Source organism: Prunus persica, chromosome G5, assembly GCF_000346465.2.
Source record: "Prunus persica cultivar Lovell chromosome G5, Prunus_persica_NCBIv2, whole genome shotgun sequence".
NCBI lineage: Eukaryota > Viridiplantae > Streptophyta > Magnoliopsida > Rosales > Rosaceae > Prunus > Prunus persica.
The window spans coordinates 9,161,117-9,186,966 of NC_034013.1; the positions used below are offsets into that span (position 1 = coordinate 9,161,117).

General features: G+C 37.2%; 1 protein-coding gene and 1 pseudogene across 1 annotated transcript; both read left to right on the forward strand.

Moving 5' to 3' along the window:
- Positions 929 to 14,819, forward strand: LOC18776909 (annotated as a pseudogene).
- Positions 16,097 to 19,010, forward strand: LOC18777519 (flavonoid 3'-monooxygenase). The gene is made up of 2 exons (XM_007211201.2): positions 16,097 to 17,115; positions 18,242 to 19,010. The coding sequence occupies exons 1-2, from the start codon at positions 16,180 to 16,182 to the stop codon at positions 18,860 to 18,862; spliced, it is 1,557 nt and encodes a 518-aa protein (XP_007211263.2). The 5' UTR covers positions 16,097 to 16,179; the 3' UTR covers positions 18,863 to 19,010.

The following is a 25,850-nucleotide window of genomic DNA, read 5'->3' on the forward strand; positions in this document are numbered from 1 at the left end:
TTTATGTGGCAGTTTTGATATATCGGTTGGAGATGCTCCAACATTGGGAACTAATTCAAATGTTATTTCCTCTCTCAAAAATTCATGTATAACATTGGTAATGGAAAACCTCAAGGCCTATGAGCTTCTACACATACCAAAGAATTATGGATCCCGACGATAAATGAGCACATGTGATGCAACGGTACTTGAGCCAGGGTGTTGGGAAACATGAACCAACAGCCATCAAGCTCCGTATACCCCGGAATTAGGCACAAAAGACAAGAAAAAACACTCAAACTTGTTGATGCTAAGAATACTCAGATTATAAGAAAAGAAGAGAACGCTCTTTTTGTGTTCAATTTCAGTTCTCAACAATTGCCTTGAGAAGTCTGAGCATAGTATTTAAAGACAATCTCTCATCCCCAATGACAGATGTGTGCTTAGGCCTGCAAGGGCCTTGCCCCTCCCAAAATTCTGAAATACTATATATATTGGGCTTTGCATTGGACAACTTAGGATAAAAGGTTATTTCCTTATCAAAATGGCTAAGTGGCCCCTCACAATAAAGAGAATAAGAGATTTTACATTTCCCCCTCCAACTAAAAGGTTATTTCCTTAGCAAAATAGCTAAGTTACTCATGGATCCCACCAACATAATTAATAAAAAAAATTAAAAGAAACAGCCAATCAAATCTTTCTTTTACACATATATTTAAGAAAATAGGAAATCAAAGATAACCTGTAATAACCCGATCTTAAATCAATTTTTAGGATGCTGAGAAAAGTCTGCGTGCTCAAGATGCTCAGCAACACAACTCTAGACTCGGTGTACGAACTCTGGCGAAAGTAGCTCCGGGAAACTGTCGGGTACTTTTACAGTCGGGTGGGGTCGCCGGGCAATGTCGGCTAGCAGATATTCTTAAATGTGCTGCATGTTATCACGAACATGTTGTGGGGTGAGACGGTGGAGGGCGAAGAGAGGGCGGGGCTGGGGGTGGAGTTCCGAGAGGTGGTGTTGGAGATGACGGAGCTTCTGGGGAAGCCGAATGTTTCAGACTTTTATTCGGGTTTGGCCCAGTTCGATCTGCAGGGTGTGGAGAAGCAGATGGGCAGGTTGGCCCGGAGGTTTGATGGGATATTCGAGAAGATAATAGATAAACGGATGAGGAATGACAAGGAAGGCCTGAAGGAGAGTAAGGATTTTTTTACGTTTTTGTTGAAGTTGATAGACGAGGGAGGAGATTCCAAGACCCCTTTCACCATCACCCATCTCAAAGCTTTGCTTATGGTACGACTTCGTTTAACTTCACTTGAAAGCCCATGCTTATTTCTTTTTTAAGTTTTCATTGATCGGTCATTGAAAGGAAAATTAGACCAATCTTAAGACATCTAATATTGTTGAAATAAATAGACAAATGTTATAAAAATAACCTGAAATATGTATGAATATTGAGCTGCACGTAAAGTAGATGAGACACAGCATTTAACGAGGTTCGGCTATGCCTACGTCCTCGGAGAGCAGCAGCAGTAACTTTTTCACTATATAAAATAATAGGGCTACAACTTTAGAGTTTACAATATGTGAGGCTCACTGAATTTTCTCTCTCTTTCCTCTTCTATCTTTCCTCCTCTTTTTCCTCTTCTTTCCTCTTCTCTTTTTCCTTTCTTCTTTTCTCCTCTCTTTTCTCTTCTCCCCTTTCTTTCTTTTCTCCGTTGGTCACTCTTCCCATTGCAAGTGATATGCCTATTTATAGGCTAAGGTTTTGGTAAAATACAGGGAAGGGAAGGTTCCTGGAAGATGCAAGGAAACTTCCTGAATTGATAAATACAGGGAAGGAAAGTTCCTGGAAGATGCAAGGAAACTTCCTCTGTGGGCTCCACCTTCAAACTTTTACAACACTCCCCCTTGGAGACCACAAATGATATGGAATATGCCTCGTTAAAAACCTTGCCAGTAAAAACCCAGTGGGACAAAAACTGGTCGAAGGGAAAAAGAGTACATAATCACGTGTAACATAAAATTCTGTGTATATTGACGCGCGTGCGACACTGCCTCGTTAAAACCTTGCCAGGAAAAACCCAGTGGGATAAAAACCTGGACGAAGGAAAAAAAGTACAGTGTGTAAGGGTCTGTATTGACAGCACGCTCCCCCTGATGCTTGGCAAAATATCTTTAAGCCATACTGTTGATCATCTGTCTGAATATCATAGTTGACACTGCTGCTGTGAGTCAATAGTGTATGAAGGTCTTTATTAATACCATGCTCCCCCTGATGAATATCTCCCCCTGAAAACTTCATGACTAGCTTTTTCCAGTAAGCGACCATAGAGATTTCCTGAGTCCGCATATCTTAGAACACTTGGGCTATTTATAAGTTCACTAAAAAATATGCCTGTATATGGTGTTATGCTTAGATAGCATCAAATATACCTCACATCATCCCAAAATGATGGTGATGGAGTTGAGCCCTATCTGGAAAATATGATGTCCGGTCCAATATACTTCCGGAAAATCGTTAAAGTGTCCAACGGATAATCCTCATAAAAATACTTTAATACTTTCTTAGTATAAGCAAGAATCTCGTTGGCATAATGCTCGATCGAGACAAATATTTCAAGAATTCTGCAGAAGCTTTAATGTGTTGCAATCACATTATAATCAATGTACTCACTGAGGTAATTTATACATATTAATATTGAGTACAAATTTTGTGCTTCAAGCACATGTCCTTTAGGGACTTGCTTTATGCAATATCAATCCTCTCAACGGATTTTGTCTAAAAGGGATTAAGCTTTATGACACATTATATAGCTTTTACCCAGCTATTTATACATCTTTAGGAAATCGCTTCTGGCGATATGCTCCGTGCATTTAATAACCCTTAAAGATAATATGTTGGTCTCCGTAATTGTGTAATAAGGGGGAGGGGGGGGCACAATTGAATCTGTAAATATGGAGAAAACCCAACATTTCTTGTTTCTGCCAGAAACAGTGTGTCATACAAAGTAGGTATATTTCCTTTTATTCCGAACACCCAAGTATAACTTTCAGTATTAACAAATTTTGGGGTTCGTATTGTGGGTTTGTTCTTTCACGTTCATTCTCATTTATAATGGAATTACCTCGTTCCATTTTGGCCAATGATATTGTCGACATTTAATAATTGAACGTGGTTCTAATCAACACAGCCCATTGATGATTTGAGTAGCTACTCCAAAACCAAAAATTGTCATTCATCAATTCATGATCCCACCATTCTCATGTGTATGCGCATGCATCAATTATAAGCATTTCTTTGCTTTTGGGTACCCAAGCCACTTCAGGGGGCTTTTATTATGTGAGAATGTGGATTATAACCTCCATCGGAGCGTTATTTAGTAGTAGGGCGTGGATAATCTCCATTTAGGGAGTTGGAACATTTAGAACCCATATATCTGTCATGCTGCAGGCATGCCACAGATTAATACATACATGTCAATTAATTTCTGGGACTTTAACCCATATTATGGGACTTTAACCCATATAATTTGCTACGCATTAGGCGTGCATAATATCAATATTGACATGTCAAAGGATTGTCCTTTCGGGACTTCAATCCATATCATTTGCTACGCAACAGGCGTGCACCCATATTGATCACTGCTACACCCATATTCTGTTCTTATGGGACTTTAATCTGTGCAGTGTATTATCAATGTATCCATCTTACAATCTGTAAAATTTGCATTAATAATTCATGGATACATACAAGCCATTCTTTTGGAACGGACTTATCTCCCAATTTGGTTACCTTTCAAGATAAAATATCAAATAGGTATATAAGCATAAAATAACACAAGTATTGCTTACATCCTTAGGTGGGAGAAACTTTTCTCAAGTATCATTCAAGCTCATATCAGCCCAGTAAATATAATGTAGCGCTTGATGATCTAGTTATATCATGCAAGAGCAAAAATCACAACTCTTTTGCCTCTGTCAAAACAAATAACCCTCATAGTTAGGATTACTTCATGGATTCATTCTTCAGATGTTCATTCTAAAGAAATAAAATCTCTTATGAACAGAGAGTTATAAAAAGAGAAAAAATGCAAAAATAATGTGATATTGATTGCAAGAGAAGGTAAGCAATCAGGGAAGGAAGCTGGTGGGAGCAGACAATAAGCTCTCATATCTCCTAGTCTAGAAGGACTTCCGGAGATTAGAGCATAAGATCGCCTTCACAGTTTCCTGATGCAGTGGAAACGTGATCAGGGATAGTCTTGCTTCCTGAATGGATGATCAGAGATAGTCTTGCTTCTCAGGCATATTGAGTGCTCACTGATAAGAAAAATAAGTAGATATCGCATCACTAGGTATGGAGTAAACTAGATGTCTTCTGCAAAGAAAATTTCGTTAGTAACACATTTATACACAAATACAATGAATAGGTAGAACCGGTGAATTTCAAATTAACCATAGGAAAATTGCGAGATTCTCGGGATACTTTTGAAAAAGTAGTTCCGTGAAATCCATAAAGCAAGATCGGCTTTGAAAATAATACTTTGAAAAACGCCGAAAGTGCCGACAGGCATTATTAGAGGCCACGTGAAGTTTTGGACTCTGGGAAAGAAAAAGATAATATGGGGATTCGAGAAGATATTGCCGACAGGCATTATTAGAGGCCACGTGAAGTTTTTGACTCTGGGAAAGAAAAAGATAATATGGGGATTCGAGAAGATATTGCCGACAGGCATTATTAGAGGCCACGTTTTCGCTATAGATATTGCCTTTGCAAACTGCGTTTCAACTCAATTTCCTTCATTTTCCGAACCTTTAGTTTTTCTAAGACTTTCTTCGAAACCTTCTTAAAAAAAATGGCTTCCTCTTCTTCCTGCCCAAATTATTTCAATTTAAATGATGCTCCCACAACTACCAGTGACGCCCAAGTTTGGCGTCCATCCTTTGTATCCAAAAATCGTCATCTCACAGTTAATGATTCTGTGATGATGAATGATGCTACTGCTGTCATAGTAGCTAGGAATTTCATTACTCCAATGGATGAAATGTTGTTGACGGGGAGATCAGAGGAAGAGGCTATTGATGACTCAATGGCTTTTAGCATTCAGAGTGCTGTTTCTGTTTCTAACATGGCTGATCGTTTGCGTGCCAGAGCAAACGAGGTTGAGAGGTTAGCTACTGAAAATTCGTCTCTCCAAAGAATGCTTCATGAGTCTCAACAGGAGGTTGAGAAACTTAAAGGAGAGAATAATGCCTTGTTGAAACTGGTGAGTTCGTACTCTGTTGATACACTGAGAAGGCTAGACATGCTGCAGGTCTCCAATGAAAGAATTTTGGGAGACCACGAGAAGCTCATGGCTAAGCTTAAGAGGCGCCGTCATCTTCCTGCAGAGGCTTCCAGAACATAATGTAATTTTTTTTTTTTATAGATTTCACAGGGCCTGCACCTTCATTGCAGGTGGAAAAATCTATCTGTTATATGTTCCTGTTATGATAATTGCGCATATTCTTAAACTTGCACCTGTGGTTTTTACGTCTTTTTAAAATGACGATTTGGAACCTTGTGCCTTATAGGTTCAAATAACCACATCGACTCTCCCAAATTTCATATTTCAACGTATGGTAGCCCGGAACTTATGGCCTGGGCACAAACTTAGAATTTATTTGCCCTTTTCAAATGGACATGAAATATGAATTGAGTAAAAGCCATGATAATATCGCAATATAGTAGTGAAGAGCATTAACTACTATATACCCACAACTTCAAGTTTAGGATCTCTCATATATTTGGATCCATGGGCTTCCGGCCCAGATATAACAAAATATGTGGGGAGACTCAATTCATTATTTGAGGTTTATATTGATATTATCCATTTCGCGGTGTATTCTTAACAACCGGAATTCACAAAATATATTTCTTCCTTGAGGTGTCGATTATAACAAAATCGAACTTTAAATTCATCATCTTCTTATGCCAAAGAGATATGTGGCATACCACAATTTGCAATAATACCTCAAGGGTTGTCCATTTAATTGTTGGAACTTCAGGTTCTCAACACTGTTAAATTTTGAACTTCAGGCCAAAGCCACATATTCTCATGGTATGGACATTTTTACAATTTTCTATACATATTTCGGGACTTCAAGCCCTTACATAATTGTCCATATTTTGAGGAACTTCTGGCATCTCATTTAATTGCTCATCCATGAGTTTAAGGAACTGCAGGTTCCCTTTTGTATATAGTGACGGTTTACCCAAAATGGTTAATATTTATGCATACGTCACTATTCATGTGAATAGTACTATTCATCAAGTCATGAATACATATCTATTCATCTGCCAGTACAGTTATCATCAATGTGTACGGCACCATGAACCAATACGGTACTGTTACATCATTAAGGAACTCTAGGTCCTTATTTACATGTCGGGATCAAGGACCTTTAAGTCCAATCACATGTTTACAAATACAGTACCGGAGAGACTGCCAGCTCTCATATCATCATCAAGGATCTTCAAGTCCTGATGTAATTGTATGATGAGGATCAAGGAACTTCTGGTCCTGATCTGCATACTGGAAAAACTCATCATACAGCACAATTAATCCATAAAATAAATTGCTGATAAATAAATTACTGGTATGGACGATAAACCCGCACCACACTTTAAATAAATGTAAATGTGCGGTAAATTAAATTCATAAAGTTAAGGTGCTTGTATGGGCATTAATTCTGCTCCATACATTTAAATAAAAGTAAAGGCGTGGACGATAAACCCGCACCACCCTTTTAAATAAATGTAAATGTGCGGTAAATTAAATTCATAAATTAAATTGCTTGCTGTATGGACGTTAATCCCGCACCATACTTTAAATAAAATTAAATGTGCGGTAAAGTAAATTGTGCTTGTATGGGCACTAATTCTGCTCCATACATTTAAATAAAAGCAAAGGCGTGGACGATAAACCCGCACCACCCTTTTAAATAAATACTGTTGTATGGGTAATAAACCTACACCATACAGTAAATAAAATAAATATGCGGTAAAATAAATTTGCGATAAAGTAAAGGTGCATGTATGGGTAATAAACCTACACCATACAGTAAATAAATGTGGGGTTAAAACCACCACCGAATAAAATAAGAAAAAAAGTTAGTATTAGTAACGGTCTCCCACTGATAATATGTTTAGTATTACCAAGGGTCCATTTTTGTTAGTGGTTAGTAGTATAGATAATAGTGCAGCACAAAAATTATACCTGAGAGCTTCTCGTGCTGATAACGTGTTATAAAAATAACCTGAAATATGTATGAATATTGAGCTGCACGTAAAGTAGATGAGACACAGCATTTAACGAGGTTCGGCTATGCCTACGTCCTCGGAGAGCAGCAACAGTAACTTTTTCACTATATAAAATAATAGGGCTACAACTTTAGAGTTTACAATATGTGAGGCTCACTGAATTTTCTCTCTCTTTCCTCTTCTATCTTTCCTCCTCTTTTTCCTCTTCTTTCCTCTTCTCTTTTTCCTTTCTTCTTTTCTCCTCTCTTTTCTCTTCTCCCCTTTCTTTCTTTTCTCCGTTGGTCACTCTTCCCATTGCAAGTGATATGCCTATTTATAGGCTAAGGTTTTGGTAAAATACAGGGAAGGGAAGGTTCCTGGAAGATGCAAGGAAACTTCCTGAATTGATAAATACAGGGAAGGAAAGTTCCTGGAAGATGCAAGGAAACTTCCTCTGTGGGCTCCACCTTCAAACTTTTACAACAACAAACACGATTAGGGCAGACCCCAGAGTCACTTTCACAAGGTGGCCCTGGCCCCCCAATATTTTGTACACCTCCACCAATCAATGTATGCTTTAAGTTAGGCCATATCTAGTGGGCCATAGGCTAAAAAAACTTCGGCCAATTTTGAGGGCTACATCCCTTACCCCTCCTCCCAAGCCACATGTAGCTAGCTGTAGTCCGGACCAAATTTTTTGTGTGGATCCAGCGTATATACTGCCTAACAAGAAAAAGAATCACCTGTGGGCGTAACCTGAGGAACAGCTTGTGCAACTGCGATCCAATGTTGCTATTCAAGGCTTTCACGTCAACTAACCGTTACTTTTTTTTTTCTTCTCCTTTAACGTTTTAAATTTATATAAACAGTCCTGATTTCTTGGACTACAGGGGTCTAAGAGATTTGTGGTCACTCACCGTTGGATGTAAATTCAACGGTTCACTCACTCTTGCACTCCTTTTCAGAAACTTTTTTGACCATTGGATTAATATTCAACAGTGAGTGACTACAATTTCTTGAACTCTTGTGATCCAAGAGATCGAGACTATATATATAAATCCGTTTTTTTTATTAAAAAAAATTTGGTTTTTGAAAGTGCATCAATTTTTAAAAATAACCATTGTGGGCTTAATTTTTATTTTTTTATTTTCCCAAAAACACCTAAAATATGTCTATAACTACTTCCAAATTTCTTCAAAAATGTTCACTTATTTCATTCCACATTTCTTACAAATTTTATCACATTATCTACTTATTCAAAATTTTCCACACTTATTATTATTTTTTTTGGTCAAATATTTTCCACTTTTATTTTCCCCTTTGGTGATTGCTTTGCTTTATTTATCACAGTTTCATGAGAAGTGGAAGACTGTTAGGCCCCGTTTGGTTCATGGGAAAGGAGGCTTGGGAATGGGAATTCAATTGCTTTCCCATGTTTGGTAAGTCCATGCATGAGAAATGATTGCCTGTCACATGGGAAAGTAGGGGGAAAGTAAAGCCCTCATCTTAAGCCCACAATGGTTATTCTCTTCTCATGGGAAAGTTTAGAAAAATGAGCTAACATTTAATGCACAATTTTCATTACTATTTTGTCCCTATGAACAATTTATAATTACAACGTATCATTAAATGCATTTTTTTTATTTGATTTAATATGGGTATAATTGGAAAATTATACAAACTTTATTTTCCATTCCTACTCAAAACAAACACGGGAAAGGAAACAAAGTAAAATCTCCCGATTACTTTTCCGACATTACCAAACGTGGGAAAGGAATCTTTCATTCCCATTCCTTGGGAAATGACATGGGAATTGATTTCCCTTCAAATCCATTCCTTGAACCAAACAGGGCTTAGGTTTTTATTTATTTAAGTAATAACTATTCTGCTGTTGTTAATTATTTGAGTTGTTATTTGCTTAATTGGCAATTAATATAAAAGTGGAAAGTTTGTTGGGTTAATTAACAGAATAATCAGGAAAAATCTTATTAATGTTGTAAAGTTATTAGTGGAGACCACCTTTATGGGGTCATGAAGAAATTAAGCAAAGTTGTTTAGAAGCTTATTGATAAGTCAATATTTTATATATATTTTATGCCTCCTTGATTATTTATTTGTTAATTTCCTTGGATTAAATTGGTTGTTTTAATTAGTTTTGTGAGATTTGTGAAGGAATTGTGAAATAGGAGAAAGTGTGCTAAAAAGGGCAAGAAGATGAAGATTGGCGATTAATTAAAAAGAAGCCAAGTAATTCCTTTGTTGCAAGGAATGTTATGAAATTTCCTAGTTCAAGATGGTTCAAGTCTTATCAAGTCAAACAAGGAGAAATAAAGAAGTCCTTATATTAGAAGGAATCCTATTTTTATAACAATTGTAATTACAGTCCTGATCTCTTGGACTATGGAGGTCCAAGAGATTTGTGGTCACTCACCGTTGGATGGAAATTCAACGGTTCACTCACTCTTGCACTCATTTTAATTTTTTTTTTTAAACCATTAGATCAATATCCAACGGTGGGTGATTACAATCTCTTGGACTCTTGTGGTCCAAGAGATCGGGACTGATTGTAATTGTACCTTAGTTAGGATTTCTAGGAGTTTTATAAATAGGGAATTTAGGTCTTTGTTCAAAGAATCCAATTACCCATCATCCATCCTCCATCATCTACCCTAAAATTCCTACATATTCATACTCATAGCCGAAAAATTCAAAGGAGAGAGAGAGTTTTAGAGAGACAAAGAAGACAACCTGGAGCTAGAGTTGCTGTCGTGCAGAGATCAAATCTTCAGTTGGTTTCTTCTTTCCTATGATACTATTTATCATGGTTTTTATTAAAGTTTTCATGAACTAATTTCTTCTTGCTAGGGCTACGATGTAGCCTAGCCATGAATACTTAATTACTTTAGTAAATGTTAATTCCAAGTATTTTTCCATGTTGAGTATCTATTATCATGCTTAATGCTTTGAATGTTTGGCCAACATTTAATTGTTTTGATGCTAAATTGACGATAGGGATTTTCAATTTGGGGTTACTTCTTGTAATAGATGCCATGAGTTACATGATTAGACAGGGATGTTTGTCATGACTTATGTGGTTGTTTTGTAGGTTTTCCAAGGAATTTAATGGGTTCTTATTATCTTAATTCCATTACTAGGGATATAGTGGGTTGGTAATAAGAATACTTTTGATATAAACATGGATGGAGAGTATCGAATAAAGTAGGGAAAATCAATTGTCAACATGGAGAATAATTAGAATTAACATGCTAAGGGAATTGGATAGAATTGGCTATGGTGTAATCGGAACCTCTAGTGCTCTCATAACTTGAATCTCACTACTTTATTTTTCTATGCTTGCTTTTATTCCTTGTTTTAGTTAATTAATCAATTGAATCTCATCATCAATTGTTCAAATAAAGTCTTGGGTTAATCACAATCGGTACTTAGCAAATTAAATCACTCTTCGTGGGAACGACACTTCACTCATCACTGTATTACTTGTGCGAATTGTGCGCTTGCAATAAATTTCACAACACTTATCACATGCTCACTCACGGGCATTATTTCCTGAACCTATAAATATGGCATTATTGTGCCTTTGCATGGACACCCTCCAACTGAGAGAAGAAAAAGAGTCAGGTAGAGAAGGAAGAGAGAGAGATCAGAGAGAAAGAAAAGAAGGAAGAAAGAGGAAGAGTGAATAGAGAGAAAAGAGGGCAGGGAGAAATTCTCCAAGAGAGAAAAATCAGTGAGCCACATATATTGTAAACACTAAAGTTGTAGCCCTATTATTTTATATAGTGGAAAAGTTACTGCTGCTGCTCTCCGAGGACGTAGGCATGACCGAACCTCGTTAAATGTTGTGTCTCATCTACTTTACTTTATCGCACATATTCCAGTTATTTTATAACAATTAAAGCATTTTCTTCAATGCGTACGTGGGCAATACACCGGGACCCTTCCATTTGGGAAAATCCATTGGAGTTTGATCCAGAAAGGTTCTTGAACAGCAAATGGGACTATAGTGGAAATGACTTCAACTATTTCCCATTTGGATTTAGCAGAAGAATATGTGCAGGGATTGCAATGGCTGAGAGGATGGTGATGCATTCACTTGCTACACTTGTGCACTCTTTTGACTGGAAAATGCCACAAGGACAGAAGCTGGATCTTTCAGAGAAGTTTGGAGTTGTGCTGAAAAAGAAGCTGCCTTTGGTTGCTATCCCAACTCCTAGGTTATCTGATCCAGCACTCTATGAGTAGCCAACTTCTTTTTCCCCACAAAGATTTCTTGGGATAATTGTTGTTTGTATGTGTCTTTCAGAACCTGGTAAAATCAGGATGAATTTATGTTGCATTATTTGGGAGTTGAGGCCCCATGACAAAGATTGTGAAAAATAATGCCAATAAACAAATAAATAATTATATATATGATTTTTGCCGCCAGGCCCATTGGGCATGCCCTTACTCGGTAACCTTCTCTCTCTCGACCCAGAACTAAACTCCTACTTCGCCGGCATGGCCCACACTTATGGCCCAATCTTCAAGCTCCGCCTCGGCGCCATGACCTGCTTCGTCATCAACTCCCCTTCCTCCGCCCGCGAGGTCCTCAAAAACCGTGACGTCCCCGTAGCGGCCCGGATCGCCTTTTACGAGGGGCCGACGTCGTGTGGACCCCGCACGGGCCGGAGTGGCGGATGCTGAGAAAGGTCTCCATCCTGAAGATGCTCGGCGGCGCCGCGCTGGACTCTTTCCAATTGATCCGCCAAAACCAGGTCCGAAAGACGGTCGGGTACTTGTACGGTAGGGCCGGGTCGCCCGTAAACGTGGGCGAGCAAATCTTCCTGACGTCGCTTAACGTCATCTCTAACATGATATGTGGCGGCTGCATCGCGGCGGAGGACGGGGAGGAGAGGGCCGGGCTCGGGGAGGAGTTTCGGAAAGTGGTGTCGGAGATAACGAGGCTCATAGGTCGGCCCAATGTTTCGGATTTTTTTCCGGGTTTGGGTCGGTTCGATTTGCAGGGTATAAAGAAGCAGATGGAGGGGCTGGTGCGGGGGTTTGATGGGATATTTGAGCAGATGATTGATCAACGGCTGCTGAAGATGGAGGGGGAAGGCGCGAAAGAGAGTCAAGATTTTTTGACTTCTTTGTTGAAATTGAAAGAGGAGGGAGGAGATTCCAAGACGCCTCTGACCATGACTCACATCAAAGCTCTGCTCATGGTATGTGAACTACTATTCTTCAAAACTTGATTTCCGTACAAAAGCCAAATGCCCAGATGATTCAATTCAAACCTTTGGACCAACCATACTAACGAAAAAAAAAAAACTTTGGACCCAAATTAATCAACCTCACTAATCTAGATAATGAACCCCATTAATCTAGATACATTGAGAACTCTAAGTATTTCAATTGAGAACTCTAAGTATTTCAAATACATGAAATTTATTAAAAGCCAAACTATTCCAAATTCATGGATCTTATTAGAGCATCTCTAAGGGAAATGCCAAATAAAAAACTTCAAATTTGTATTTAACGGCCTATAAGGCAATTTAACATTATGGACAACTTCTTATTCAACCCGAACTGTTAAATAAAATTATTATTTTATTAAAGAATAAATGAAAGAAAATGAAAATATGGTAAGAGAAAAGCATATGGAAGCTTAAAAACGTCACTTTTATACATAGCAGGCGGGGCCCATTCATTAAAAAGCTCTCGATAATTGAAATAACATCTTTGTTTCTTGCTTACATATAATAGTTTTTAGAGCTTTTCCGTATGATTTTTCAATTTTGAGAAAATTTTAACCTTTTAAATCGTTAGACATGTTTAAAATTTTCAATGAGTTTCCAAAACTTTCCAAAAATATTCCAAAATATGTAAGTTCTGAAATTTTCCTATACTTCCAAAAATTCCAAGTTTTTTGAATTGTACTGGATGTTGAAATTCCAAAATTTTTTGTAATGGAATTGGAAAAGAATTTTCATTCTGATTTTTTTTGGAATGGAATTGGAATCCCCTGATTCCAGCCTTACACCTAACCCAACCCCTTACCATGCACTCTCTCTCTCTCTCTCTCTCTCTCTCTCTCTCTCTCTCTCTCTCTCTCTCTCTCTCTCTCTCAAACTGAAAGGTCTCTTGAACCCATGGAAGCACATGCAACATATCTTAAGCATTGAAATTCAATTACCATCAACACCCATCTCTCACATCAAGCTTTTACAGATTTGATGACAATCTAAGCCCACCATCTCTTGAACCCATGGAAGCATATGCAACATATCTTAAGCATTGAAATTCAATTACCATCAACGCCCATCTCTCACATCAAGTTTTTACAGATTTGATGACAATATGAAAATTAGGAGTCAACAAATGAGTGAGACCTTCAAAAGGAAGAAATATAACTAGGTCTTGGGTTAGCCATCGAAAGGGTGAGAATGAAGGATTCATATATGGTTAAGTTGTTGAACTGCGTGAGAAGGGGGAGAGAGAGAGGGGGAGGGGGCGATGACCATGGGAGGAAGGGGGCGGTAGGAGACTGGGGTCGGGGTGTGCGGTTCCATCTTTTTCATGATCTTTTATTTTTAAAATTTTATTTCAAAGGGTTATAGTTGGGTTTTATGTCCAAATGTAAAATAAAGTTTTAATTGTTTTAAAAAAAAAGACACATGGCAAATTTTAAATGGGAGTGTCACTGACTGACGTGGTGATACAGTACTATTTTATAATTTCTCATGTGGTAAGATATATAAGGATTGATACATAAAATAACTTTTTATTTCATTGATAATCATATAAACCAGAAGATATTTTGGCCATTTGCATCAAGCTCAAACTTCCTTTTTGCATGCGTGCTCCTTGACCACACACTGTAATAAGAGGTAAAAAAATGATTGGCAGGATACTCGGCCAAACTTGTGATTGTTAGTTTTCCCAATTTCTCACCCAGATTAACTTAACTTTTTGAGAAAAATATTAGTTTGTCAAATTTCTTTTTTTGCTTTGATTTGTAGTTTACTTTTAAGGAGTGTATTCAATTGGAATTTGAAAAGATCATTTGGGATAATTATTAGTTTTTCCTTTGAAGTATCAAAGAAATAAAATATAATTTTTAAGGATTATAGTCGGAATAATATTTTAAAAGTGACTTGGTGTAGTGAGCAACTTTTATAACAAATCCAAGCTTCCTTCCAGCGCCACAACAAAGGGGAAAGGTATAGTTTAAAAACACAATAATGGTATCATGAGTAATTGAGTGTCCATAACAAATTTTAGGGTACTAGAATTAGGATTTGTCCATAACAAATTTTAAGGTACTAGAATTTTAGGGTATCAAATTTTAGACAAATTAATGTGATCATTGAGCTCAATTCACAATCTCCTGGAATCTTAAAGTACCAAATAGTCTTGCAAAATAACGTGCCTTATAGAACGTAAGCATATATATATTTCTCTTGTTTCATGTGAATTGTAAACAAACTATCACATTAACATGATGTTTAACAATATGATAAAGGGCAGGATATGATGCTTGGTGGGACTGACACAATATATATATATATATATATATATATATCAGTCCTGATCTCTTGGACTACAGGGGTCCAAGAGATCATGACTGTATATATATATAAAGCAAAAGGCAGAGAATGATGAAACATTCAAAATACTAGAAAATACCCTTGATTAATTCAAACATTAAGAATTAAAATTATTAATTAAATGAGGATATTAAGGTAAATTCACATTTTTTCATATTAAAAAAATTTAAAATTTAAAACAAAATCAGATAATAGGTCCTATTTTAATGGAACATAACTACCCATATTATCTTTTTCTTAATTCTAAAAATAAAATAAAAATAAAAAAGAAAACCAATTGGCACACGCATGAGGGGCTAGTATATATTAAAATAATGCTTGTGGCCCCTCACAGTAAAGAGGATAATGGATTTACGTTTCCCCCCTCCAACTAAAAGGTTATTTTCTTAGCAAAAAGGCTAAGTTACTCTTGGATCCAACCAACATAATTAATAAAAAAAATTAAAAGAAACAGCCAATCAACTCTTTCTTTCACAATTATATTTAAAAAAATAGAAAATCAAAGATAACCGGTTATCTATTTATTTATTTAATTATTTACAAGCTTAACACTAAAAAAGGAATTAATTCTAAACCCTAGTATATTGACCCCCACATATAAAATCTTGGCTCTACCACATCTCATGCATTGAACTTATTAATGCCATCGATCCCAATGCTACATAAATTGTAATACCTTATATATCTGCATCAACATAAGTCTGAGTGTATTTTATTTGATTAAGCGTTTTTAAAATGGAGGCATATCGATCCAAGCACGTGGGAATCGTAAATGTGGCCTCGCTATACAGAAACAATTTTTTTTTTTGAATAAATGAATTAAAAATTTCGAATTTATATACACACGATTTCCATATAGATAGATAAGAACATAGATATCTATCGATGTTGATATTGGTTGACATGGGTATGATCCTAATTTTAATAAATAAATAAATAAATAAATAAATAATAATATACAAATAATGCCAGAAATATTTACGTAGCCGATCTAGCTAACGTCCACCAAACTTTTAGATATTGACCAAAACTATTTGGCACTTGTGATTATTATTCGTCTTTTCCTAGAAAGTCTTGTCTGAATCATTAAAACCATTTCTGCCTCAAATTCCTGCCGTTTTCTTCTGGATATATAGCACTTATCTGAAAATTTTAGATATTGACCAAAACTATTTGGCACTTGCATGCACAAACACGTGGTCTAAATTACAACCACTGCATTGAGTCAATTGTACGCTGGATATTCACTAGCACCACACAGAGTCCTTCCCTTCACACAAAACTCAAAAACCAATTTGAAGCTTACCATGAATTCGTTCCAAACTAGTACCAGAAATGATGAGAGTTGGCTTCTTCTCTACACTTTCTCAGCCATTTTCGCAACCATCTGGTGTGCATGGCTGTGCATGAAAAAGTCCAGCAACAAAATCCCACCTTTGCCCCCAGGCCCATTGGGCATGCCCTTACTCGGTAACCTTCTCTCTCTCTCCCCAGAACTAAACTCCTACTTCGCCGGCCTGGCCCACACCTATGGCCCAATCTTCAAGCTCCGCCTCGGCGCCATGACCTGCGTCGTCATCAATTCCCCTTCCTCCGCCCGCGAGGTCCTCAAAGACCGTGACGTCACCTTCGCTAACCGTGACGTTCCCGTAGCGGCCCGAATCGCCTTCTACGGAGGGGCCGACGTCGTATGGAGCCCGCACGGGCCAGAGTGGCGGATGCTGAGAAAAGTCTGCGTGCTGAAGATGCTCGGCGGAGCCGCGCTGGACTCGTTCCAATCGATCCGCCAAAACCAGGTCCGAAAGACAGTCGGGTACTTGTACGGTCGGGCCGGGTCGCCCGTAAACGTGGGCGAGCAGATCTTCCTGACGTCGCTTAACGTCATCTCTAACATGATATGTGGCGGCTGCATCGCGGCAGAGGACGGGAAGGAGAGGGCCGGGCTCGGGGCGGAGTTTCGGAAAGTAGTGTCGGACATGATGGAGCTCGTAAGTCGGCCCAATGTTTCGGATTTTTTTCCGGGTTTGGGTCGGTTCGATTTGCAGGGTATAAAGAAGCAGATGGAGGGGCTGGTGCGGAGGTTTGATCGGATATTTGAGCAGATGATTGATCAACGGCTGAAGATGGAGGAGGATGGCGCGAAAGAGAGTCAAGATTTTTTGACTTTTTTGTTGAAATTGAAAGAGGAGGGAGGAGATTCCAAGACGCCTCTGACCATGACTCACATCAAAGCTCTGCTCATGGTATGTGAACTACTATTCTTCAAAACTTGATTTACATACAAAAGCTAAATGCCCAGATGATGCAATTCAAACCTTTGATTTTGCTTTTGGAATTTTCGTTCAATCCAAACACTTGCACGTTCAATCCAATGGTGGGTGACCATCAACGCTCATCTCTCACATCAAGCTTTTATCGATTTGATGACAATTTGAAAATTAAGAGTCAACAAATGAGTGAGACCTTCAAAAGGAGGAAATATAACTAGGTCTTGGGGTTGCCATCGAAAGGGTGAGAATAAAGGATTCAGATATGGTTAAGTTGTTGAACTTCGTGAGAAGGGGGAGGGGCAAACCAAGGGAGGGAGGGGGCGGTAGGAGACTGGGTAGGGGTGGGCGGTTCCATCTTTTTCATGATCTTTTATTTTTTAAATTTTATTTCAAAGGGTTATAGTTGGGTTTTATGTCCAACTGTAAAATAAAGTTATAATTGTATCAAAAAAAAAAAAATGATACATGGCAAATTTTAAATAGGAGTATCACCGACTGACGTGGTGATACAGTACTATTCTATAATTTCTCATTTGGTAAGAGATATAAGGATTTATACATAAAATAACTTTTTATTTGATTGATAATCATTAATCATATAAAACAGAAGATATTTTTGCCATTTGCATCAAGCTCAAACTTCTTTTTTGCATGTGTGCTCCTCCAGCACCACACACTATAATAGGAGGTAAAAAATGATTGGCAGCATACTCGGCCAAACTTGTGATTGTTAGTTTTCTCAATTTCTCATCCAGATTAACTTAACATTTTGAGAAAAATATTAGGTTGTAAAATTTTTTTTGTTTTGATTTTTAGTTTAGTTTTAGGGGGTGTATTCAATTAGGATGTGTCCATAATAAATTTTAGGGTACGAGAATCTTACGGTACCAAATTTTAGACAATTTAATGTGATCATTGAGTTCAATTCACAATCTCCTGAAATCTTAGAGTACCAAATAGTCTAGCAAATTACGTGCCTTGTGGAACGTAAGCATATATATATATATATATATATATATATATATCTTTCTCTTGTTTCATGTGAATTGTAAACAGACTATCACATTAACATGATGTTTAACAATATGATTGAGGGCAGGATATGATGCTTGGTGGGACTGACACATCCTCCAGCACAGCTGAGTTTGCATTTGCTGAAACCATGAACAATCCAGCGGTGATGGGAAAAGCCAAGCAAGAATTGGACGATGTAGTTGGCAAAGGCAACATTGTACAAGAAACTCATATTTCCAAATTACCATACTTACAAGCTGTGATGAAAGAAACTCTGCGCTTGCACCCAGTCGCGCCACTTTTAGTCCCTCATTGCCCAAGTGAAACATGCACAGTGGGAGGCTACACCATTCCAAAGGGTTCTAGGGTTCTTGTTAATGCATGGGCTATTCATAGGGACCCTTCTAACTGGGAAGACCCATTGGATTTTGATCCAGACAGGTTCTTGCATGGCAAATGGGACTATAGTGGAAGTGACTTCAACTATTTACCATTCGGGTCAGGCAGAAGAATATGTGCTGGGACAGCAATGGCTGAGAGGATGGTGGTATATACACTTGCTACACTCTTGCATTCCTTTGACTGGAAATTGCCACAGGGGGAGAAGCTGGATCTTTCAGAGAAGTTTGGGATTGCAATGAAGAAGAAGATACCTCTGGTTCTCATCCCAACTCCAAGGCTATTGGATCCAGCACTCTATGAGTAGCCTACAATATTTCAAGATATTAATGCTTTTGATGCTTGAAGTTGTACTTAAACTACGGTTTATATTAAATTGATCCATAACTAAGATTAGCAACTTGACCGTCTAACATCGAGAACTAATATTCAAATGTTATTTCCTCTCTCGCAAATTCATGTGTAGCATTGGTAATGGAAAACCTCAAGGCCTATGACCTTCTACACGTACCAAATAATTATTGATCCCGATGATAAGTGAGCACATGTGATGCAACGGTACTTGTGCAAGGGTGTTAGGAAATATGAACCACCAACCATCAAGCTCCGTATACCCGGAACTGAGCACAAAAGACAAGATAAAACATTCAAATTTGTTGATGTTAAGAATACTCAGATTATGAGAAAAGAAGAGAACGCTCTCTTTGTGTTAACTTTCAATTCTCAACAACTGCCTTGAGAAGTCTGAGCATAGTGTTAATATTGATTTTGTGATTGGCATTTCCTAGAGACGAATTAGACTAAGTATAGATGGTAAATTAGTTGTAATGGTGGCTGTCTAAATTCCAAGATATGCTTTGAAGACTCATATGTCAACCGACGATCACTAAGGTAAATTCTTCATTCAATCATGCATTCTGATTGTGGTATTTCAAACATTATTTCAAACTCACAATTTGATTAACATTATGATTAAGGGACTTTTTTATTTTACGATAAATTAATTTATTTTATAAATTGCTTTCTAGTTTTGAACATTAAAAGTCTTCTTTAATTGGAAATCAATTAGTATGATTTTGGAAAGCTAATCTGTTGATTAGGAACTAATTGATCTTGTTTCCAGTTTTGAAAACTATTATAAAAAACAAGGCTTGGTTTCATTCATACTACAACTTTCAACGACTAGAGTATTTCTTGGGTTTTCATATTCACAAAGAAAGTTGCTGTGGTTTTTTTTTTTTTTTTTTTTTGGTTCATAAGGATAAATCATCAAGAGTAAAATTATCTTGGTGATTTGTCCTTGCATTCATTTGCATAAGTTACAAGGTTCTCATACCATCGGTGAGTTTGGATCGATCGCGTCAAGAATCGGATTCAACATAAGGAGAGAAGGAGAAATCCCGCGAGAAGTTGAGTTACGCAGAAGTTGGTACGTTGTCTAGAGTTTCTAGGACAAGTTTGTATACTTCTATAGTGGATTTGCCTTGGACTATCAGGTCTCGTGGATTTTCCCCAGAGGTGGGGTTTTATCACGTAAAATACCTTCTGTGTTTTTCTTTGCTTTTACGTTCTGAATTGTACAGGATTGATACATCATATCAATCCCCTTGGCGTGTTTTATTTGTATTATTGTGATACTCTCAACTACTCAAAACACAGACTTTATGCTTTTGCTGTTTTAAGTCATCCTATAGGTATTTTCACATAGTATTCAAAGACTTAATCTCTCATCCCTAAGAGCGTTTCTAGCAAGGCATTCCATGAGGCTAAGCTTGCCAGGGCAAGCTGCGGGTCCCACATGACATCGGATTGTGATGAAGAAGAAGAAACCTCTGGTTCTCATCCCAACTCCAAGGTTATCGGATCTAGCGCTCTATGAGTAGCCTACAATATTTCAAGATGTTAATGCTTTCGATGATTGAATTTGTACTTGAACTACAGTTTATATGAACTTGATCAATAAGATTAGCAACTTGACCGTCTAACATCGAGAACTAATTCAAATGTTATTTCCTCTCTCAAAAATTCGTGTATAGCGTTGGTAATGGAAAACCTCAAGGCCTATGACCTTCTACACATACCAAAGAATTATTGATCCTAATGATAAATGAGCACATGTGATGCAACGGTACTTGTGCAAGGGTGTTAGGAAACATGAACCACCAACCATTAAGCTCTGTATACCCGGAATTATGCACAAAAGACAAGATAAAACACTCAAATTTGTTGATGTTAAGAATACTCAGATTATGAGAAAAGAAAAGAGTGCTCTCTTTGTGTTCAATTTCAATTCTCAACAACTGCCTTGAGAAGTCTGAGCATAGTATTTAAAGACTTAATCTCTCATCCCTTAGAGCATTTCCAGCAGTAGCCCGCTGCCAGGGCAGGACAGGGCCCAAGCCCAAGCAAGGCGTTCCGACAAGCCAAGCTTGCCAGGGCAAATTGCGGTTCCCACATGACCGCCAAAGGTAACAAGCCACGTTTTTCCTTAAATCCAACAACTGCCCTTTAATTTTTTTTTCTATAAATATCTACCAATGTTGTTTACTTTCAACACCAAATCCTCATACATTTTCTTCTCCTTCTATTATTTTTCACTTTCTACACAAAATTTTCTTCACTTTCAATTTTCATTTTTATTCACCATCTTATGGCATCTTCCATTGAAGCCAAAGGGACGTTGACAACTATGGAAGATGTTCTGTTGTGTGACTGTTGGGTCAAAGTTATTCATTGTCCGGTTACGGGCAATGAGAGGTCAAAGCAAGGACCTTGCAATTTCAAAGGCTCAAATGAATGAAGCCAAATCTGTTCAAAGCAATCCCACAAAGAATATGAGATTTACCTCAACCTTCGAGAAAGAACTGAGCTCAGCGACATTCGATGAGGAGCCAAAATCTAGTCGCAGTATCAACACAATGAGCCGTGTTGTTAAGAGAAAAATCCAGAAGATTAAGCCCGTGATTGAGTACAATAAAAGGGGCAGACCACATGGCAAGGCTGCTGTTGAGATGCAATCTTACATTGGTGTTTTGGCACGCACCAGAGTTCCTCTTGTGGACAAGAAATGGACTCAATTGCCCAAGGACCTGAAGGAGCATATTTGGGAAGCTGTTGAAATGGCTTATGTGGTTGGAAAAGGGGGCAAGAAGATGGTGCTGTCGTCTGCCGCCAAAAAATGGAAGGATTTCAAGTCTACCTTAACTAGACAGTTTATCCTTCCATTCACAAATGACAAGGATAAGTTAAAAGAACCCCCTCAACTTTATAACTTCATAGAGAAATTGCAATGGGATGCCTTTGTAGCTTCAAGGTTATTCCCAGAATTTGAGGCTGTGCATTTTGAGCAATCACAGAGAAGCGAAAAATGCGAGTACAACCATAGGTTGTCTCGAAAAGGGTATGTTGGTTTGGAGGACGAATAAGAAGAAGCCATGACCGGTGAAGAAATCAATCGTTCTCTGCTATGGAAGAAGGCAAGAGAAGATAAACATGGAAACATCCCTCATCCAAAGGTTGCAGAAAAGGCACAATTAATCGTAAATCTCACTAATTATGTTCTAAATTTGAAAAATAGAGGTTTTTTTTAATTTCATTTAGACGTCATTCGTTTTAATAACCGTCGTTATAAATGAAACACCATGACGGTGTTTATTAGACGTCTAGATTGAATTACCATGATGGTTTTTTATTTCTGAGCTAGACGTTTTATTTTAAAGTTTAAACTCTCTTCATTTTCTCACACACACACACACACACTCTCTCTCTCTCTCTCTCTCTCTCTCTCTCTCTCTCTCCCCCTCTCTATTTCTCTACAATTTGTTTGTACACTATTTCTGGAAAAGAATGCATATTTTGGTTAAGTTTTTTTTTTCTCTGCATTTGTATTATACGATGGTCTTTTAGATTATTGACGTTAGAATGCATATACAATGACGGTAATCTGTTACCGACATTTGAAATATTTTACTACGTCGTTATTTTCTCGAAACCATCGTCTTCATTTAATTACCACAACGGTGTAGGTTTTTCATTTAGGGTTGTTTTAATTTTTTCTGTTCAACTTTCATTTACACACAACTTTTTGTTATACTGCGATTTTCTTCCTTAGCAATGTTATAATTGTTACACAACGACGGTATTTCTTACCATCATTTGAAATTAAATACTACGTCAAATTTTTAAATAATCTGTCGTCTTCACTGAATTACCGCGATGGTTTATATTTTTGAGTTAGATGTTTAATTTTATCTGTTATACAATATATTCACTCACTAACATTCTCTCTCTCTCTCTCTCTCTCTCTCTCTTAGGATGATTTGAAAAAACAAGTTTCTGAGGGCACTCTGACTGTATCTGGGAGCAATGATATTTTGACCTTGTCTTTGGGACAAATTGAAGGAAAGTGTCATGGAGGCAGTTAGGGAAGAAAGCATGTGGATTGACGCTAGGGCAAAGGAATCAGTTTTGGAGGCTATCAGAGCAGATAGGGAAATTATGTTGAAACAATTCAGTCAACTAATTCCCAATTTTGATCCCAACATGCTCAAAATTCCAATTACCCCAATTCCTTTACTGCCTCAAGAGCAAAGCCCAACAAATTCAACGTCTGACAAAGCAAGCCGCTCGGGGGCTACTAATGTGAAACCCCTTGTTTTGGAGGAAGAAAATGCCAAGAATGATGTTGATGCTGTTGAAAAACAGCAAGATGAAATGGTAAAAACTCTAATTTTTGGCTTTTTCTGCTTTTTTTAAATTTTAAATAGACGTTGCTATTTATCATCATCGACGTTAGGATTTAGAAACAATGACGTTATATATTTACCGACGTTTTAAATCCATAAGACGTCTACTTTTTCAAAAAACCGCCGTCGTGATTTAAATACCACGATGCTTTTGCTTGTTTATCCTCAGAAAATTTTGCACTTTATTTTACAACTTGTAAATAATGGCGGTTTATGTTTATCCTGAGTCATTTACTACGTCGGTTTGTTTTTCAGTAACCGTCTTCTTTTTTTTTTTTTTTTTACTACGTTGTTTGTTTTACAAGCCATCTTCACTGCATTTTATTTAGACGACCTTTTTATAGTTTTACGACGTTAGAACGTAAACTCAATGACGGTTTCTGTTTTACCGTCGTCTAAATTCTTTACTACATCAATATTTTCACAATACCGTCATTTATATTTTAATACCACGACGGTTTTAGTTATAGTTGTTTATTTTATTTTTTTTACAAGCTATCTTATATTTCTTTCTTTATTTCTTGAAGCATGATTTCTCAAAGCTAGACTTGCCACCTCCTCTATTAGCCCTATGCCAATTTGTCCAGACCAAGTTGCCTAAGAACAAGACCGTGAAAGTTAACATTCCAGGGGGAAGTGTTTGGGTATGAGCATGATACCTTCATCTTGCCTGATGATATTTTACAATTTGCATCCATGGTTGAGATCGGATCCACAGTGATTGCAGTATACATGAGGTAATTCTAAAAATCCAAATTTTATTTTACTATTCCCTTTTGTTTTAAATTAAATTAATTCTGATTTAATTGAATTTCATATATTTTAGGCACCTATTTGACTATTTAAAAATGGCAAATATAGTAAGCTTTGTCGGTCTCGTCGACCCTGGACAAGTTATCGCTCAATCTGGATCGTTATCTTATTAATCCAAACATCTGTCAGACCGCCTAGAGAAGGCAGATGGGGACCAATTTTTCTTTGTGCCTTATAATCCAAGGTTAGTCCCCTTAACTATTTAACCTATTTTCTTTGTAATTTTTCTTGACACCTAACTATTTAACCTATATGGATTTATTATGTGTATGGGTCATTGGGTGTTGATTATTGTGAGGCCAGCTAAGGAGACGGTATATTATATGGATTCATTGCCAAACCGCTCGATTGATGAGGACATGAGAAATATAGTGAATACATAAGTTGATTTACTACATTCTAATGTGTGTTAGCAGCCTAAAATATTTGTCATTAACACTTTTTGTTGTCTTGAAACAGTGCAATCAAAATGTATAATTCTCACGTAGGCAAACAATCACGTAAATAAGCCATATGGAAAACTCTATACGGCACTCCTCGACAACCAACAAATGTAGAGTGTGGCTACTAGGTGATGCGTTTCATGAGAGATATAATTCATGATCCAGACCTAGCATTTGAGAAGAAGAAAAAAAAATATAATTTAAGATTTAATTTCTTTTTAAAATACTACGACTGTTTTTTGAATAACCGTCGTTTTTATTCCAATAACACGTCGGTTTTTGTCTTATTTTTGTAGTTTGACAAGAAAAAAGAACTAGGCAAGTATGTACAAGCAGACATTGATGAACTGAGGCTGGAATGGGCAAAATTTGTTACAAAGCAAATAGAGAATTTGACACAATTTTTATTATCGTGTTATAGCAATACCGTCGTCTGATTGCTGATTATTTTTTTCAATTTATTCTCTGCTATGTGAATATAGTGGTGTTTTATTGCTGGTTTTTTCACTTTATTATATATAAGATTTTATAGTGTGTGAGATGGATTAGTCATGGATGCATGCAGATAGAAGATTGAAGGCATATGAGTTAGGGGTGGAAAGATTTTTGAATTTTACTGTAGAAAATCTTAGAGATACAACTCATATTCATTGTCCATGTGTTAAATGTGGGAATATTCTATTGTTTGGGGTCAGAATTATAAGGGACCACTTATACTTTAATGGAATTGACCAAAGCTATAAGATTTGGACATGGTACGGAGAACCTTGGGAATTGACTACTAATGCTAGTAGAAATGTGGAAGAAGATGAGCAAAGTTGGTTCAGTTTCGTTTTTGAAGAATTAAGGATGGATGATAATGATTATGGCAATATCGGGTCTGATCCTTATGAGTTTGCCAATGTATTAGGGATGGAGATCAACCCTTGTACCCCGGTTGCAGTAACTACACGAAGTTGTCGGCTTTGGTGAAGTTATATAATTTGAAAGCAAAATATGAGATGAGTGATGTTTGTTTTACAAAATTATTGATACTTCAAGGAGATTTGCTTCCAAAAGGAAATACACTACCTTCCTCTATGTACAAGGCAAAAAAAACTTTGTCTACTTTGGGGATGAGTTATGAGAAAATCCATGCATGCCCCAAAAACCCTCGTCGTCTTTAGGTTGCAATTCTTTATATGGTATGAAGGTCCCTAAAGGTTTTTGTTCAAATATAAAAAAAAATCTTGTATCTTTAAAAGATTCAAGACTTCTTGGCCTTAAATCTCATGATTGTCATACCTTGATGCAA

Coding starts and splice junctions, on each gene's coding strand:
- LOC18777519 (XM_007211201.2), top strand. CDS start 16,180: ATGAATTCGTTCCAAACTAGTACCAGAAATGATGAGAGTTGGCTTCTT. Junction 17,116..18,241: donor ACATCAAAGCTCTGCTCATG/GTATGTGAACTA, acceptor GATTGAGGGCAG/GATATGATGCTTGGTGGGAC.